The sequence below is a fragment of the Gobius niger genome, assembly GCF_951799975.1.
Source record: "Gobius niger genome assembly, chromosome: 15".
Taxonomy (NCBI): Eukaryota; Metazoa; Chordata; class Actinopteri; order Gobiiformes; family Gobiidae; genus Gobius; species Gobius niger.
The window spans coordinates 22325893-22345444 of record NC_136866.1 but is presented as its reverse complement, the minus strand read 5'-3'; the positions used below and the strand labels follow the sequence as shown (position 1 = coordinate 22345444).

The 19552-nt window shown below is 43.0% G+C and overlaps 1 protein-coding gene across 2 annotated transcripts in view; it reads right to left on the bottom strand.

Annotated features, from left to right (window-relative positions):
* The window catches only part of atad2b (ATPase family AAA domain containing 2B), an 84684-nt gene that overhangs the window by 51150 nt on the left and 13982 nt on the right, over nucleotides 1-19552 (bottom strand). For both annotated transcript variants that reach the window (XM_079572648.1, XM_079572649.1), the window contains exons 20-24: nucleotides 13464-13599; nucleotides 11226-11419; nucleotides 10981-11140; nucleotides 4791-4913; nucleotides 2851-2982 (exon numbers count right to left, since the gene is read on the bottom strand). In XM_079572648.1, coding sequence (XP_079428774.1) covers nucleotides 2851-2982; nucleotides 4791-4913; nucleotides 10981-11140; nucleotides 11226-11419; nucleotides 13464-13599 — 745 coding nt within the window. The remainder of the gene's footprint in view (nucleotides 1-2850; nucleotides 2983-4790; nucleotides 4914-10980; nucleotides 11141-11225; nucleotides 11420-13463; nucleotides 13600-19552) is intronic.

The window sequence follows — 19552 nt, the reverse complement described above, 5'->3', positions numbered from 1 at the left end:
AAACCCTGTCTGCTGCAAGTGACCACAACCATCTTAATGATTCAGACATGAATATTTAAAAGGCCACATTGCGTTAGTAAATACCAAAAAGGTGTAGTATGTCTTTACAAAGTGTCCTGTTGGGCCAGTTTAGCCATCATGAACGCACTGAGTGACTTCATGGGAGTGTGGGAGTTAATAATGAATGAAAAGGAGGCACTCTGTATGAACTGGATACATGTGGTGATGCTACGGACGAACCTCTGGCCGTGGCCCAGGTAATGGCAGCCGCTGTGGCCCTAAAGAGAGGCAGGTGAAAGGGGACTCGGGTGTCTGAGTGCAGCTGAATGCACACACTATCCACTAATGGAAAACGCATTTATGTGGCTGTTAGCGCGGCGGTGTGGTGTGACACTGTAGATTGTCTGTTGACAGGCCTCTTTCTGATGGGCAAGGGTTTTTTCCGTTACTGGGCACAGTGGACAGCATATCAAATTTTAATTTTCCAATTATTGACTGCATAAATGTTAGGTAGGAGAGTATGAAGTGCTAGCTTCTGCCCAACTCGTTTAGCTCTGTTCATCCATTATGCACATCACAATTTCTCACCCAAAGTAATCAAATGCGCCAATTGTCAAAGACATAAACTGCGCTTTAGACTTAATGCGCTTCCCACATTTATTAACTAATTTCTATTTTATGGATGTTGGTGCTACAGTGACATCAAACTCTGGTTCGTGACAGGGGAGTTGGAACCTTGAGTGCGGCTGAATGGACACTCTTTCCACACTGGGTAATGGAAAGCGCATTCATGCTGCAGTTATCTGATGAATTAACAACACACAGGTCTTCTTCACGAGCAAACCTCAGCCGTACCTGCTCAAGCCAACCACATCTCCGCCTAGCCTTATCTGTGACTGAGTGCGACCACTGCTTTTAACACCTGATGCAGAAATATCTTCAAGCTCCAAAATAGCTCTCACGGTTTGCAAGCGCAGCATTTTATACCCGTCAACGCTATTGGGTTCTACGTATCTCTATGTCACAGTGTGCAATCCTTGAGCTCTAAGCCTCTCAGCATGTGGAACCGGGGTATGTGTGGGTGATATAGAAATGAAGAGGGTAAAATTTTAGCGGGGGCTGCAGTAGAATAGCCTGGCCACTCAACCTCTCCTGCTTATGACCTTGTAATGACCCAATGGTTGTATGAGCAGTCAGCATGATGCCTTTACTTTGGCTCACAGTGGTCTCTACAATGCTCCAGCATCAACTGTTTTCACAGCTGACGGACCCTGTCACCAGAAAACCTACAAAGCAACTGATCCTAGAGAGTTGTAGAGGTATAAAAATGTGCATAATGCACCTTTAATGTATTCGTACATAAGTTGCCATGTTGGATGGATCATGTGTTAATCTGCTTGTAAATCACACCCTCCAGAACTCGGAGACAACGCTGAGTACAAGACAATACATACAAAGGACTGGAAAATCCTGTGGTTTAGAAAGGCCATAGTAATCTTACAACTAAAAGAAATCGTCCTATCCCTCATATAAATGATCTTGTTCACAAAGGAAATCATAGTACCTAAATTGCAGTCTTAATATTAATTGTGCAGCCCCAGCTTACTTAGATGAACAGCTAACGACAGACCCCCTCTACCCTCGTAGGTGGCAATCTGGGAGTAGGTCTGACCTCGGTGTGACCTTGCTCTTTATAGAGACACAGACAACAGCGGGACGACCGTTTTTCCCACACTTATCAGAGCATTAATTGTCGTCTCCTCTCGCATTAGCCCTGTCGTTACAAGGCTGTGTGATGCCTCGTGACATAGCTGATCAATTAGCCTAATAGCTGCCTTGCTGAGGTGCTCTAGGTGAGAACTGGATTCCAGTGTTACAAATTAATTGCCCGAGTTGGTTTGATGAATTAAACCTGTGGCGGAGGCTGATAACGGCCCTCTCCCCTGAGCCCTCGCAAAATGTGGGTCGCCCTGGTGTGACGTTTTGGGAACTAAACATCTACCATCATATGAACCTGCGGGACAGACGTGTCATTGTCTCTTAATAATGTAGTTTATGTAATGTAGCTTAGAGTAGTAAGGTTTGGGTGAGTTTCATAGCTGCGTGGTGCTCCCTTGACCTTGTGACCTTGTACTTTAAATTCTCCTTTTCATTTTCTCCTGTATTCTCCTGAGAAATATAAGTATGAAGAAATATCATTTGGTGGATTTCTTAAGATGGAACTCAGGGTCAGCTTCAATTTTATACTTTATTCATTTTTTATGAATAAAGACTTTTCTTTTTGGTTATGCATTTAAGCTAGGTGCTTTTTCTTTATACTTTTAACTCATCAAGCATAAAGCCTGTGAAAATGAGCTTCTATGCTGGTTCAAACAAAAACTCTAGCAGCTCATAGCTATACTGTTTTATTCTTTCCATCATTTGCATTTTGTGAATCAATGTGTTTGCCAATTCATTATCCGAGCGTAGTTTTACCCACGGACTAAACGAATCTCCGAACAAGCCCTTTGAATCCGTCTTTGTTTATCTCAAACATCTCCGGCCTCTCCCGCTCCTGGTGCGGCAGTCGAAAATGGACCACACTTGAGATTTACACATTGCCCCGAGTGTGACTGTATTTATGGAGACCAACAGAGGCCCTCATCTCTCACAAGCAGAGCATCTCCCTGGGACGGGAGGCTTTATCCACACACCAGGAGCACTGGAGGGCAGGCTCTCATGAGAAAAAAGCGCCACCAAGTGTTATACAGCAGTACTGCATAGACCGGTAAAAAAAAGAAACTCTGCAATATCTTGTTTCTGAATAAATAATGACATGATACACAGCTGTCTGATTCGGCAAGCACTTACTGGGGGTGGGCCGTTTGTCCGAGGCCTGGCCCTGAGTGCTGCTCTTGGCCGGCTCTTCTCCCGCTGGGGGATGCTTCCTGGTTGCCACGGCGTCGGAAGAGGACGGAGGAAGTGCAGGCGGCGTCTGGAAGTCTGCAGAACCACAGAGGACTGTTACCGAAAACACAAACTACTCCCAATACATTAGCAAACACGAGGAGGGATCTCAACATGTAGCAGGAAGAGGTGGGGAGTGTAGCTGAAAACGGTACTCAAGTGTACCGTTAATTCAAAACAATATTAACGTTAGAAGAACTGGAAGGATGTGATATGTAATTAATACTTTGGGCATTTCCAATTTCCAAACTTGATTTTAGGATCTTATCTGAGAAAGGGCAAACGTTGTATTTTAAAAGTTAAGAAACTAGCCGAAACAAAATAGAGTAGAAATCAAAAACTGAATGTTCACAACAGAGTATTCTGTCCTTGCCTGACAATGGCAAGGCCAAAGTGCTTTGGGGGAATGCAACTTAAGAGGAATAGCCAAAAACCAAAAACAGCAAAATTTCTGGAATGTACAAACCGTACTGGGAGGGCTGTCAATGTGGCTGCAATGAAAAGAGCGTTTCCCATTTGTCCAACATGAGAAGAGCATGAGTCACTCAAACATTTAAAATTGTAACTACTACAATTGTCACAAACCATAATGGATCTGTTTGCATGAAACTTTTAAGCTTTGTCATCAGCATCAACACTTTTTCACCGAAGTTGGGCTTCATCACTTTTTATGGTGTGTGTGAGTGAAGAAACAGGGGCATAGCTTTCTGCAGTGTGTCCTGTTAAAGTGTGTATTGTTATCCCAGCCTCAGAGTTCTGTATGTAGTCGCTTTTTGTTCATTGTGTTTTGCTTCCCTATATAAAAAAGACAATAAAAAGATAATGCTGGTAAAAACAACACTCTTCTTTCATCCTGTCACTGGAGTAATCCCCATAGATTCAGAGTGGGTGGTCTAGGCTGCAGTGCTGCACTAATTGACAACAATACGAGAAAATCCTTGACCGGAAGATGAAATCTTTAGGCCGCTATATTCCTCCTATACAGCACTTGACTTCTTCACCTGCACTTTTTACGAATCCTCTGCTAACAGTGAATTAAAGAAAACAAGTGACTTCAGAAAAAGATCTTATTCCGAGGGCATGTCGACGACTCACATTTATAGATATTTTTTTCATAACAAGTTCCATAATGCACCTTGAAATCTGATTCATAATGGCCCAGAGGTAAAGGCTGCAACACATATGCCCCAGTGTTGTGAGTTTGCTTCCTGGCACTACAAGTACATATTTTTGTGTGTGTCAAAACAAGACTTTTGCAATATAATGGGCAGCCCTATTGGCCAGCAAATGGCAAAAAAACATGTATAAAATCCTAGATATCGGTGCCAGTGTGCAAAAAAGTCAAGCAAATGTACATTAGCCTGGCATCGGCGAGCTGAGGCCTAATGGCTGTTACAAATGTGGCAGATACTGAATGAGTCTGAAACATTTGAGCCTCGAGGCATTCATCCTCCTGCACCGCAGCCTTGCAGTAAAGTCAGACTGCTCCATCAAGAGCTCTTAACGTATAGCACCTGTAACAGCTTTCGTTTCCAAGAAAAACAAACCCTTACAATAAATGTCGCAGGTTCGACCCAAACTGAACTTTTGCATATGATCAAGTAGCCATGTTTCATTGGACGACTGTCATGAGCTCTGCATATCACCAGAACAGTAAAGATTGAAGACAAATGTTATAATTAATAAACTTTAAACAGTTCTTATTCTCTTGGCAAAGCTTATGGAACATAACACATAAAAATAACTGTCCTAATGGCTCGTGCAGAGTTACATAAGCCTAATATACACCAGCTTATAAATATGTAACAAAGATCATGGCCTCTTTTGCTGATGAACCTTCTCACCTCTTTTCCTGCGCGCCTCTTTAATCTCTTCGCACATGCGGTCGAATTCAGGGTCTAGCTCTGCTGCAAAAATAGCGTGCGCCGCGTCCTTAAAGCTGCAAGCCCGATGCCTGATCACCTTGTCTGGAAAAGAGAAAAAACAAAACAACAATGTGTTTACATACAGTACTCGTGCACTGGAGGGATTGCAGTGTGCAGCCTCGTCTCTCATAACAAGGCTCTGTTTAGATTTTCCCTTTATTCTTGGAAAAAGTGTACGATGTAGTTTGATGTTGCATGTTCCATTTGTGCCTTCAACTTCAAGGAAAGGTGAGAAAATAGACTGGAGCATTTTCCCACACTCTAAAAAACCTCGGTGAGCTGATAGTAGATGATAGATCCAAGAAAACAATTTTTAATTACTGAGAACGGCAACAACATTGCAAGATTCAAAGTCACACCTTCCTTTTAACTAGCATGTTGTACCTAAAGGCGCTGCTAAACCATCTTTTTATCTTTTTCATTCCACAAAGTACGGCTATGTGAAAAGGCATGGCCGATGCAGAGCCACAGTAAACAAGCTCTCGCTCATTATTGCGGCGCATGGAGGAGCGTTCAGGCAGAGAGTGGCGCCGGGGTCACCGCCTGTCAGCATCTTTTGTCTAATTGGAGAACTGCCGCTTAGATGTGTGCCCGCGTGAATGTACAGAATGTGGGCGATACTGAACACTCCTCGCGTGGTCAGGGAAGGGCATCGTCCCGTCAGAGTGGACAGTCGAAAGCAGAACACAGATGAGCCACACAATTGACAGCACGGAGGCAAAGTAGCCAACGGCCTCAACACCGCGTTCATTAGACAATTATGTTCTTTAATGTTTCACACTCCCCGAACATAAAAAAAGAGGTCACACGCTCTAATATTCAGCTAGACTGCCTTTAGCTTTGATTACAGCTCGCATTCACTGTGGCGGTGTTTCAATAAGCTTCTGCAAAGTCAAAACAAGATCCAGTGTTGCATTCATTAGATCTTGTATTGATGATGGGAGAGTGTGACCAGTGTGCAAAGCCTTCTCCAGCACATCCCAAAGTATTATCAAGCCATGCAGCCATGTTTGTGAACGTTCATATTAATATTGTACTGTGTGTTGTACCATGTGCAGGTTCATTTCACAAACTCCACACCAGGAGCTGTCACAAGACCAGCTGTTGACCTGACCATTAAAGAGGGGGTATTATGCTTTTTTCAGCCACATAGCACCAGTCTATAGCACACTACAATGATGACGAAACCTTCTGTTGGTCTGTCAATGCAGTAAATTAGAATAACTGCCTTGTATAAAATTGCTCTTTCAAAATGGCGGCAGCAAATGACTTGAAATAGGCCTCTGTCTCTTTAAGAACCTCTGACCCTTTCCGACACGCCCCCTCCACACGCTGTCTGTGGCATCACAACAACACTGCGCTTGTCTCAACAGTATTGAAACTACGATCGGTGCATTTTAATTTTTATTGTTGGAAAGGACCTACTGTTTATCACTTTGTGAACAATGGCCACACAGGATATTATTTGGAGACGAACCTTCCACACCGGACGCTTGGACGGGGCTCTTGCCTGAAAAATAACTGCTGTTTGGAGGCTATCTCTTTGCATCTGCCATGCCCTATGGATCTCTAACTATACCCCCATGGACTACACCAGGATCTGCAGGAGCCCATACGATTCAAAGACGGACATTATCTGTGCAGGTGGACAGTGGTTTTTCGAGGTTACCCGTTAGCTTGTTATAATCGACTACAGCTCATTGTTGATGAAAAGTCTGTAATAAACCACACATGTGTAAAGCCAGGCTCATTGTGTGATCATCGTAAAGGCTGCTTCGAGTAGTTGCCTGCTTTATTGACGTTATTTGTGCATAATATGCTGCCTGTTTTCAATGAATGTTGTGAAGGTGAAGGTTGTTAGCTTGTCGCGGCTAATAGTGCCTTAGCTCCGGGAGAAAACCACTCGGCTACGACTCACTGTAGATGAAATGTGAGCAATAAACTACACAATCAACAAGCCAGGCTCCGTGTGTGATCGTCATAAAGGCTGCTTCAAGCAGTTGCCTGTTTTAGTGACGTTTTCAATGCATAATATGCTTGTATTCAGTGAATTTTCCCGTTAGCTTGTCGCGGCTAGCTTGTTAGCTCCGGGAGAAAACCACTCGGCTATGACCCATTGTAGATGAAATGTGAGCAATAAACTTCCAAATCAACAAGCCTGGCTCCGTGTGTGATCATTGTTAAACGGTTCTTTATGTGTGTGGTGGTTTTATTGACTTTATTTGTGCATATTTCTCGTTTTCACGTGATGACTCGAGGTTTAGCTTAGCATTAGCTTTCTCCGGAGGCTCTGTGCATCATCAAGGCCCAGCGCAGAACCAGACACTGAAATAAGTGTTCTTGTCACCGGTTTTAATCCTGGGTGTTTAGGTAACAGAAACACTGATGTGTGTCTTTGTAAAAGTCTGCTGTGGCTCTGGTTCACAACACATGAAGCTAATCCTCCATGATGACTCTGTTTACATCTTAGGGCTAGACACTGCGGGGAGGGGGTTCTGCTGAGGAGCAGTGGTTGGTTACTCGGCTGGTGACGAAAGGTTGGAGGCGTATCCTGGAGGTCGGAGGCGTTTCCTGAAGGAATCAGGCGTTTTATCCCTAAAATGGCCGCCATCAGAGTTTCTACAGATTACTCGAAAATACGTGAATGTGCTAAGGCAACACTTCAGGCATGGTTTTAATGAGGGAATGACTTAATAACATGATGTAAAGCTTGAAAAAGTCGATTTTGCATAATAGGCCCCCTTTAACATCTTAACCAAGCACATTCTCTCAGTTCAGCTTTACCCAAATTTAACAGCGTCAACTGCAGCTTACAGCCTATAGACCAGTGTAAAGCCTCATTTGAAAGCCAAGACCTACAAGACTGTTCTCAATCTTTCGTCGTATTCTTGGTGCTCTACATGCTTTTTTATTTTTGCTTTTTTGTCACTTGTTATGCTGCGTTTGAGGCTCTTTTTCCAAGAAGCTTGCAGATTTGCGTCAAATCGCTTAAGGTGGGGGTGAAGAGGTTAAAAGGAACAGGCCACCATTTTTACACACTGAGATATGTTCTTACCTGAGCTTAGATGAGTTGATGACCAGAGATGTTGCTAGCATTTAGCCTCTCCCATTGTATTCCTATAGCTCCAAACGGGGTAAAGCTAGAAGCGACCATGCTCTTCCACGGGCACGCAACTCGTCTAAGCTCAGGTAAGAACATATCTCAGTGTGGAAAAACAGTGGCCATGACAATAATTGAGATAGTGATTTAGCTTAATTTTTGTTGACTAACTGCACAGCCCCCGTTTCATAGTCAGACTTGAAGGCTGAGCATAATTTTTCATCATAAAAATGAAATGCACTGGTCACTGGATCTCCACTAGCTCAAAAACATGGTCATGGATCGCCCAACAACCTTAAGCGACCTACTACCTCTATAAACAAAAGTATTATGTATATGCCATTTACTGCCATTACTGACTGAGGCTTCTTTCCCTCCAAGTGTTTCCCACAGCCAAACGCATTATTACCCGCTCCCCAAAGCAATTAAGTCCACTCCGCCGATATGGAGCACGAGGCTTCTCCCCATAATAAAGTCATTATTTAGTTTAGTGGGGAGACCAACACGAGCGTGGCTATAAGGGAAGCGGCGTGATAAAGACAGCATGGCGCACAAGGAGAACTGACCGCAGAGGGGAAATGAGCACCCTCAGCTGGTTTAGACTCGACCAAACCCCTAATTGTACAGACTATAGGCCACATTCCCTGGACAAACACAGCGACGCGGCGAGAGAGTTCGTTAGGCGACTTCATTAAACAACCTAATTGCATTTCCCCCCCTTTAGTGTATCATTTATACACCATGAGCTCCAACAAATGACCCAGGCCAGAAAAAAAAGAGCAATGGCTTATTCATTTGGGACGTCCAAACATTGTTTCCCGTAAATAAAAGTGTCGGCAATGAAGCAGCTGAATACACAGAAATTAAAATAGTTGAAAGCGCAGAGGGCCTTCGGCTCAAATGCAACAGAGGGATTTAATTTTGTCCTTTATATTCATGCCTGTGCGAATTCTTCATGCAAAATATGCCCTTACAGCTGGAATGCTCTTTGTGGACAATGATTGTGGCCCTCAGCATGGATGTTTTATCTTTTATATTCATGGAACACTTTATGACACTTTATGAGCAAACATTTGTCTTTTGAGAATCTTGTGTTGCTTGGAGCACCCTCTGCTGGCAGCTGGGGGAACTAAAAGAGTAAAGATATAGTCTGAGCCATCAATGTGAGCTCGAGTGAAGAGATGTATTATCCAACTAAATCTAGGAAATACTGGTTGGAGCGCATTAGCTGTGGAAGAAGAAACGGCTGAATTAAACAGAAATACTCATGAAGTGAATTACTCCAGGTATGTTTTTAATGAAGGAAGGTTAGAACACGGTTACATTAAAAGCTCAAAATAGTGTTAACCATTAATTGGCTGAACTGTGCAGAGAAACTCCTCGTGCTGCCTGTGCTGTCTGTAGTCCAGTGAGACAAGGAAGAAGAAACAATTAAATTTTCATGCATATGCAGCCCGGCTTCAGAGTATGAATTACACTGGGAATTCTATTTTCAGCCGAGGCTCCACTGTCCTTTGTATTTTGAGGCAGAACCGAACCATTTAGAGGTTGTATTATTTTACAGACGACGTGCTTGAGAGTCATTACGGGCAAACAAAGGACTGAGCGGCACACGACACACAATAGCCATGAAAAACTCAATCCCCATCATTTGAGTAATGCAGGGTTGATTAAATGCTCCAGGGATTATATTTGCAATAACAATTTAATTAACAATTTACCCTTTTCAAACACGGTCCAAGGGCAGAAAAATATAGCGCTCCAAGAACAGTTAGAAGATTATTTTTCATGCTGTACTGCAGTCATTATTATTTTTAAAGCTACTCTAAGCGATCCCGTTTTGCCGGTCTGGCACCGATGCATTACCAATAATGCAGTGGAGCAGAGCAGAGTTCACTACTCCACCTGCTGATAAAACATTTTAAAAAGGTATTGCTTAAGGCAGCTTTAATGACTGCCCAATATAAAGCAAACTTACATATGGTTTCTTTCTCTTACTTTAAGTAAGTTCCATGCATAGGGGTAACAAAGTAATGACACATGTATTTACGGGTAATTACACATTCAAGTGCAAGGTTTAATGAAAGGTGTGTATGTGTAATTACACATTAGGTACGGTGTATTTGGACATTAGTTATGCGGTCATTCTCCCTTGTACCACCTTGTTGCATTTTATTCTTCTCTGTTCCCTTTAAGTTCTTGCAGTTACAGACCATAGTGTCTCACTTTAGATTACTGCCAGCGCTGATGTTTAATGCACATTGTATTTGCACACTAGTTACTACGGTCATTTTCTTCAATTTATGAAACTTTTTAAAGCTAGCTTATCTATAAAAAACGACCTAAACACCTGCAAATACATGTTGAACAAATTTTATACACTTTGTACCCTTGCAATTGAATGTGTACCTGTAGTTAGATGTGTAATTACTTTCTTGTTCCCTGTACCTACACATGGAACTCAGTAAAGCGCAGTAAACGGCTTCTATTCCTAAAGCACGTGTCAAACATGGGGCCCGCGTAAGTAAGTCTCTTGCCCATTCCTGTGCAGAGTTATGGATTTTTAAAGAAATGCTCACTCCAGCTACTAGGGGGCAGCTTCAAAGTGAAAAAGGAAAGAATTCCACGTGTCCAGCAGAGGGCGCTGATATAATAAGAGATCAGGATATAAACAACACATTAAAGCCATGTGGTAAATGGTCAGTCTGCCCCAGGGCATCGAGTGTTGAGTGAATTAATATTGGCTGTATGCAGCACTTTTAGAAACGTGTGACACAGGCTGATAAAGCACAATAAGTGCAAGTCGTTGTTATTTATTTGGCTACAGCCCTTTATAATATATGCGGCCTGCGAGCCGCCGTGGGTCTTGAATTTCTCTTCATAAAAAAGGTCTGAAAAGGTTCTAAATCCACTGGTCTGTGATCTGTATTGTGTCACTCCACAGACCAAAAAACTGATGTAAACTGTGTATTTATTTAGGCATTTCCGCATTAAGATCCATCTACTCACCACTTGGGTCTTTATCCGGGTTGTATTCTAAAGCGTTGTTGCAGATGAGGTCGATGTCCCGCAGGAAGTCCTTGACGGTCAAGTACTGGTGCTTGTCGATCTTGGTCATGACTGTGGAGAGGTCCATGGGCTGTCGAATCACCTCCAGATAATCCGACACCTGCCACACCACAGAATGAAAGCACAATCATCAAGAGGGGACACCGTTTTTGCTCTAAGCTCGTCTTTAACAACGTGTCTTTTACCTCCTCGATGTCGACGGGCTTGCTGAAAATGCTGAACCGCTTGTCAGTGGCCAGCCGCTTGGTCACATCCCTGAGAAAAAGGCGGAGCTCGCGCAGTGTGTTCTCTTCCTGCTCAAAGAGGCGCCGCTGCTCCTCTGCAGACAGGACCCTGGGCCCCGGGGCCTCGACCACAGGCAGCAACTCCGAACACCGAGCTAAAGGAGGAGAGAGGGACTGTCAAGCATTTGCAGACTATTGGTAATTCATAATCCAAGTAACATTAGGCCAAACAAGGAAATAATACTGAGACCAACTATAACTTAAACATCGCTTTATTGGTTTGAGAATGCTCTTTCATAATAGTCACGTATCACACATAACCATCACATTAAATGAGGGTTGTTTGATAAACCAGTTCATTACACGTGTCGTGCAGGTGTAGGACAAATCCATTCTGCACAGAGCAAAAAGCTGAAAAGTGAAATCATTGCTAGAATTACGAGTGGTAAAAAAAAAAAGAATGTTTTGCTTGAAGAAGGCTGAGAAACAATAATAGCAACCTGAGGACTAACTGGATGATCATGTGGGATCTCAAACTGAGAAATTGTTATATCTCACAAATACTCAACAACAAGACGGTCCAATCTATCAGCTGTGAGCGAACCTGCCTCCAGCTGACAAGTGAAAACTAGAAACAAAAACAAAAATCAATGCAGAAAGTTTTTAAGACAACATAAAAACCCTGAAAGTACTTCCAATTGTTATATTCACGCTGCTGAAGTGAAAGAATACAGCGCCGATTTCAACAAACCCAAGTTTTGGAGGAGGATTAGCCTCTGGCCAAGTGCTGATGAGGCACGGCGAGCAGATATGTACAGCTCCTTTCCCCCGACTCCCCTCGCTCTCCACATCTGCCAACGTTGTTAGGGAGGCTCTGCGGCTCCCGAGGTCAATTCACTCAGCAGCTACAATGCAAGCTGTGATTCTAATTTCACTTAATACCAACTGGGTCCTCTCATAGCAGCTCGTGGCTGTGGGTTCCCGTCCGCCTCCCGGCTGGAGGCCCGGCGGCTGCCTGAGCCTGGGAGGGACCCCCGAAGAGTGGAGCGCGAGTTGAGCGCTGGACCCCCGCCTCGCATCAATGAGGAATCAGCGGACGGACGCGGAGCACTGCACCATTTCCATTTGAAAGCCGACGTGGACAGTTTCTCTACCTACACTGGACTTAAAGATGGGTCTTAGGGAGCACTGTGGATGGGGCTGGAAGGACGGATAGAGGGCAAATGATGAAGGCGTTCGAAAACAGATGTGTTTCAGAGAGAGAGACGTTCAGGAGAATATCCACAGGAGCGCAGTGTAGTCCAAAGTGCTGTGTTTGGTCTTGAGACAAGTCATTGAAATAGAATTTTCTTCGATGTGGTGGAGCAGGGGTTATCACTGCACCAAATCCAGCCGGGTGGGTTCATTTGTTTGCATGGAGTTGGCCGTAGGCTTCCTCCAAGTGCTACAATTTCCCCCATTGCTTTACCTTGGGAAGTCCATACACCCAGTGGCTATATGGATAGTTATGAAAAAATCTTCCCATAAAGACACTGGGTCACAAAAAGGTCAAATACACACTTTCTTTTCTGCATAAAAAAGTGCCATAATGCACCTTTAAATAAGGTTGAGTTTTCGTAAATACAAATAAACAATAACTACAAGGTCTTAGATTCAAATCCAGGAGAGGCCATTAGGTTTAGAGACTGCTTTATTCTCTCCGTGTCTCTCAGTTTCATCCTCCTGCAAAAAATCATGTACAATAGGGTCCCCTCTGAGGCAGGAACTCCTCCATAAGCGATTCGGAATCTCACTGAGACTTTCCTGATAAAATAAAGGCGCTTAGAAGTGCAAAGGACTGGATACTTTATCTTCTATGATCCATATGATTCTCTCCCATGACATCCAAGTGACAAATCAAGCAGACTCAGCGTTGCTAGAGGCAAGTAAATTCCCATCTCCACAATTCTACCCGAATTCTCTTCATTCTGCGATTGGATTACTTTTCAAACCAATATAAAACATCTAACTCAATGTAGCTCTAAAATAAAGACTTACTAAGACGTATTTTCAAATCTCATCTGTTCCTCTGCATTTAACCGAATCTAAAGAGGACTATATTGAGGACACAGAAGGGCAGAGCAGAGCAGAGAGCAGCGCCCTGTAGGAGTGACAGCAGACATAAATCACGAGTGTCCGGTGCAAGTGCGCAGTGGTTACCTCGGCTCCGCGGGCGTGGGGGGGCGCGGGCCGCCTGGACTAGCAAAAGGTCAGAGAAAAACCTCCTCCTGTCGTCCTCTCCGGGCGGGATCAGGGTCACGACTTCCCCGTAAGTCTGCTGGAACATACTCCGCACCTGCGTTTAACAAGACACACGAGAGAGCAGTCAGATTCACGCCACAGCAATAGACTGCAATCATTTACAATTGTTAGTTTATTGTACAGGTCTATTTTAGTGAATTAGCTGTAGTTTGAGGTAACGGCACACAGCGTTGCACACATAGCTGCATTAAATAACTCACTCAAATATCCGATTACTAGTGATGGGCGAGTGAAGCCTTGTAACACTTTGAACCCTGACCTCTTGTGGACAAACTTCAAAATTGTAACTTTTCACAAACACGACTGAAGCAACACAATCATGTGGAAGAGAAGTTTCAAACAGACGTGTGGCAGTTTTATTATCTGTAGCCTGATATTGATGTGTGAATGATCAAATCAATCATAGGCTGATAAATAAGAGTCCTTCTCTTTGTAACGTGGTCTGTGCTTCGCGGAGCTCCAGTGGGCGGGGCCTCAGTCACCTGCGGCTCTGCTGCTCAAACGGGAGGACATCAAATGCGTGATCTTTTTACTTCATTCAGTCAGAGCTAATTTTGGCACTATTTGCTGTAGATGGCGCTCCTTACGTTTCCCAAGCTTGCTTTTGTATCTGTTCAAAAGCAGGACTTTGTAAAGAAAATATAAAATGTATTCTGGCTGGCCACATGAACGCAGTTAAATGGGGGAAATACAGCACATTTATTTATCTATCACTAATGATTTACATCACTATGTTGACGAGAAAGGCAGCTCAGTGAGACGCTCTGAGCAGATGACCCGTTTTGAGACACGATACGCAACTCACAGAATGAAGCGGTTTTCGAGACAGTCACGTGACCAGATGTTACTGAAACTGGCTCCGACGCAGTGTTTCGAAACAATCTGCTTCGCCGAGCTTTTTGGCCATCACCCTGATTACTTCTGTAAAACCCACCTCCAGACCAAAAGAGCATGTTTGATTAAAAGGCAAATGTTAAAGGCAAAAGTTCAGGTAAGTTCCACTGGCTTTTCTAATCATACAATCAGTGAAGTTTCTGAATTAAGTGGTTCCCAACCCTGGGGGGCCCTGGTATTGCAGGGTGGACCAGAGCATTGTCTGGTCAGAGGGTCAGACACTATTTGAGCAAATTAAATGGTAAGAAGTCATCAATCAAACTGTGTCTAAGGCAGGATAGCGTGCAGGAAACCCTCATATCTCAGTTTGAAATAAATACTTGGCCATTATTTCTATGTTTTAATGCATTTGTCCACTGCATTAGATTAAAAGCTAGCCCAGGTACTTCGTAGGTCGTACAGGTACTAGAAAATGGTTAAACGGGGCCAGAAAACTGCACAAACTGACTTCTTCTTTGAATTCAGAAAACTATTGGGTCCCAATATTAATAAATAAATATAATCCAACCGCAGCGTTTTCTTGGGTTGATAATATATCGTGGGGTTCACCTCTGTTCTGGAGCCTCAGGCAGGTCCCGGCAGTGCGTCCCGCTGCTGACTAAGCACCTACTTTTTGCTTTCTGCCCTCCTCATCTGTCTCTCACATCGATCCGTATCCATGACATGTTTTTGTTCGCCCTTTCTAGCCACATAGCCTTCCTTTCTTGCAGCTCGTGAATCCTCATAAGCTTTCTCGGCGTGCATGATAGGAAACCGACAGGGAGTCCAGCAGTATAGGAAGAGCACCGCAGAAAATTGCACCGTTTCTCAAAATGGCTGCAGGGACACACACGAGGATGTCAAACATGAGGATGAACAAAAAGCAAAGATTGTTTCATCAGAGTATTTAAGTTATTCTAAACAATTAATCTGATGATAAATTAAAAATCATAACTTCAACAAAATGCAGCTATCAACTTAATGTGTTTGCTGTTTAGATTCAACATGCAAAGTGGTTTTAAAGCAGCTTAGAAAAGGCTAATAATAATGGCTTCTGCTTGCTAATGACAAGACATCCTTTGCAGTGGAGGCAATTTGAGCTCAGCCATGCATAGAACAAAGACACTACAAGTTTGCTCCGTTTAATGGCGCCTTTAACAGACCACATTGACATTTTGCAACACTCAAATTGTAGAAATTCTTGATCTGAATGAACTTTTTGCTGAAAATAGAGTGAAGCCTGGCTCCTGGAGCAGAGCCTGTAGTGTCAGATTTGGCTTTGGGGGAAGCTGCCAGTTCCACACGGAGGTTTGGAGCAGAGACAGCAGCTGTCAATGTGTCTCCACGCCAGATCGCAAAAAAAATATACTTGAGACACTGCCAAGTCACTCCATATGACATGAAATATATGATGCAATTATACAATGCTCCTCCAGGTTCCAGCAACAAGCGACGGAATGAGAGGTCGAAACAATTAAAAATAATAAAATTAAGATTCTGTAGAAGTTTAAGCGTTAATCAATTAGTCGAGAATAGAAGATTTGTGTGAGCTAAGTGTGCAAGTGCCATGATGGTTAAGAACACACCACATAAAAAAACAAACTACAAAATGTTACTAGAAATAGTTTAACAAAGTTCAAATGTGCAAACTGAAACATGATTTTGAAATAAGAGAGCTGGGCGACACACACTTTGAGGCTTTTCTAGCAAAAAAGTGTTGTATGCTTCGAAGTCTCTGAGCCAGTGCTTGATTTGATCCCCCGTTTGGGGGAACGCATTCCCCCAATTAAATTTTTTTCAGGGTAAAGGATCCGGGAAATATTTAGGAGGATCCGGCAAATGTTTTGGCCTGTTCCCCCAATCCATCACATCAGACCAAAAGTGTTCCTGGCAATTCTGATTTGCAAATTAAGCACTGCTCTGAGCCGTTTCATTCTGTTTAAACACTGTCCTCTTGTGGACAAACTTTATTATTGTAACTTCTCACAAACACGACTGAAGCAACACAATCATGTGGAAGAGATGTTTCAAACAGACGTGTGGCAGTTTTATTATCTGTAGCCTAATATTGATGTTTGAATGATCAAATCGAAATAGGCCGATAAATAAAGAGTCATTTTCTTTGTATTGTGGGTCTGTGCTTCGCGGAGCTCCAGTGGGCGGGGCGATCTTTTAACTTCATTTAGTCAGAGCTAATTTTGGCACTATTTGCTTACATTTCCCTCGCCTGATCAGCTCCACGCCTGCTTTTGTATCCGTTTAAAAGCAGGACTTTGTAAAGAATAAGAAAATACTAAATGTATTCTGGCTGGCCACATGAACGCAGTTAAATGGGAAATGGGGGAAATACAGCACCTTTATTTATCTATCACTAATGATTGTTTGGTTAAATGGTTAAAATTATTCTATCGACACAGACATTTATATGGTTAGTCTGGTGTTATAAGTGATTTTCCTCAGGTGCACTGTGGAGCGGGTCAGACTGTTTTTAATGCAGGCTAGCTGATATCATAGAAATGCGCTAGCCTTGCACTAGCCTAGCACAACGAAACTCTTCAAATAAAAGAACTGCTTGAATTACAAAAAAAAATATCGCCAGAAATCAGCAACACTCTGGATAACTAGGAAATGAGGCTCTATGTCAAAAAATCCTGAAATATCCCTTTAAGCACCAAACACCACAATCTCTCTACATTTCCAACATCACCAACGCATGCACAACGGACTTAATAAACGGATCATAAAATATAAAAATACACATATAGTATAACTGTAGAGAATAAGTCTCATGAGAAAAACTGCTTCTTTTAATGATACTGCGAACTAAAAATAATAATGCAAGAACTCAGTGGCAGGGGACATGAAATAATGGTGCCATAGGAAGAAGGCACATCGTCATCTAAGCTCAAAACCAGACTCCAGAAAGTTGAGTGAAATGTTGCACTATATGGATTTAAAGTAAAGGCGAAAAAGCAACATTAATTCTTACAAAAATCACTGTACTATCATCAAATACTCGCTCCAGCGCTCCAAACAACCAGCTCAACTCGTTTCTTGGCTGAACTTAAAAAAACATCGACATGACATAAAATACCCCGAGCAATGGCTTCGTGCTCAGTGACCAAAATGATGAAATTAGTGAAAAGCTACATTTATATCCACTCAGGCCATGAAGCTCAATCGAGCGCAAGGACCTGCTACGGACAGCGGGCTTAATTACTACCTTTTCAATAGTTAATTTAAATGAACACAGCATGACGATCCGCAAGCCCGAGTGAAGGACAAGGCTTTTAATCAGCTAAGGGAACCGCTTTTACCTACTCAGCGCAAACGCACAAAAGATCGAGATTTCAGAAGAAAGCTGCGCTAAAATGAACGGCAAGCATTTAGGAGAGGGAGGGTCAGGTCTATAGCAAAGAGGCAAAGACTTTTTACATTGAAAAACATTGGCCCTCAGTAACACAAAACGACCAAAGATGTGACCAAAGTATAGCTCCAAACATTGGTGAAGTTGGAAGCTACCACGCTCTTTCACGGGCACGCACAAAGACCAGACAGGTACGTATCAACTCGTCTAAGCTCAGGTAAGAACATATCACAGTATGGAAGAACTGTGTGCCCTCAGTCACGCAAAAAAGACCAAAAATGATGTTAGCATTTAGCCTCTCCTAGCATAATCCTATAGCTCCAAATGGGGTGAAGTTAGAAGTGACCAAGCTCTTCCATGGGCACGCACAAAGACACATTAAGAACATATCACAGTATGGAAAAACAGTGTTCCTTCAACACCCGCCAAAAATTGAGAAAGGAAGAAAATATGTGCTTTTGCTTTAAGTTTTTTGCTTCCTTTTATGTTAAACATTCACCAGACATATTGACAGATATTGCCGTCTGCCTGACTTACTGCCGGTGCTTGTTGTTTACAGACGCTAAACCCGTCTGTAGAGCGACTCTCTGTTGAAAAGCGCAGGTGTCGCCCGCTCTGCCCTGGCCTGTATCCAGCGAGGGTCATTCGCCAGAACAGAAGCGACGCACTCGACAAAAAGGCCTCACTGTGCGCTCGGCCATATTGATGCTGTGCGTGTGTCCTGAGGTGAAGAGGTGCGCCTGCCAAGCCCAGACCTAATTAAAGGCCTTCTGTTGCCCGACTAAAGAAACCGCTTGTTTTTCTCTCTCCCAAAAAAAGCCTCAAATTTCAACCCCTCAACTCCAATAATATTCCCTTCCCTTACAGCCATAACCCTCAGCGGGCAGTCCAGCTCCATATTGGCTTTGGGGAGACGGAATAATGAATCCAAAAGGGAGCAGTGAGGGGCAAAAACCACCGGGGGAGAACAGTAAAAGTGGGATTAATGGCCAAGAGGCGAAAGCAGCCAAAGTGGTTAAAACTGTGGCGAGGGCTGACCTCAGCTGACCTCGTTTCAACTCCAGTAATTCCATGAGAGGGAGAATTTGTTGGTGATTTAACCTCCACTGGTGCATAAAATGATATTACTTTTTAAAGTCTATTCTTGCAGATATCGCAAAAGAAAAAAGTAGAACTTCTGTACCCCGAGGTGACTGGAGCCCTCTGGTCTTCCTGTGTCCCATTTGTGCGAAATGGATTACAAGAGTTTTATTGAACAGACATGAAATACGAGGCAAGTAAAGGTGGGAAGCAACACCTTCACAAAAAACGACATTACTTGAATATATTTAAAGGTGCATTATGCAACTTTTTATGCAGGAAAAATAAACTTGACCTTGTGTGACCCAATGACTTCATGTTGGGTTAACATACTTTCCATCACAGTGGACTCTACAACTGTCCAATTATTTTGAAACTCTAAAAACAAAAGGAGCAACATAGAGACCAATGTGAATATAAAGGTGCCATGCTAACCACTCACAGAGCCGCTGGGTCACTGGAACGTCAAATACACATCAAAAGCCCTTACAGTGGACTAAATCTGTGTAATTATAGCTAATCAACATTATTCTGGGTACCTGAGCTTTAATTTTGTTTAATAACTTAAAACAATGTCTATATGTCAATGAAAGGCCTGGAGACATACAAGGACATTCAAGGTTTCACTTTTAACAAACAGCATGTCCCAGGATCCCAAGATTAGATG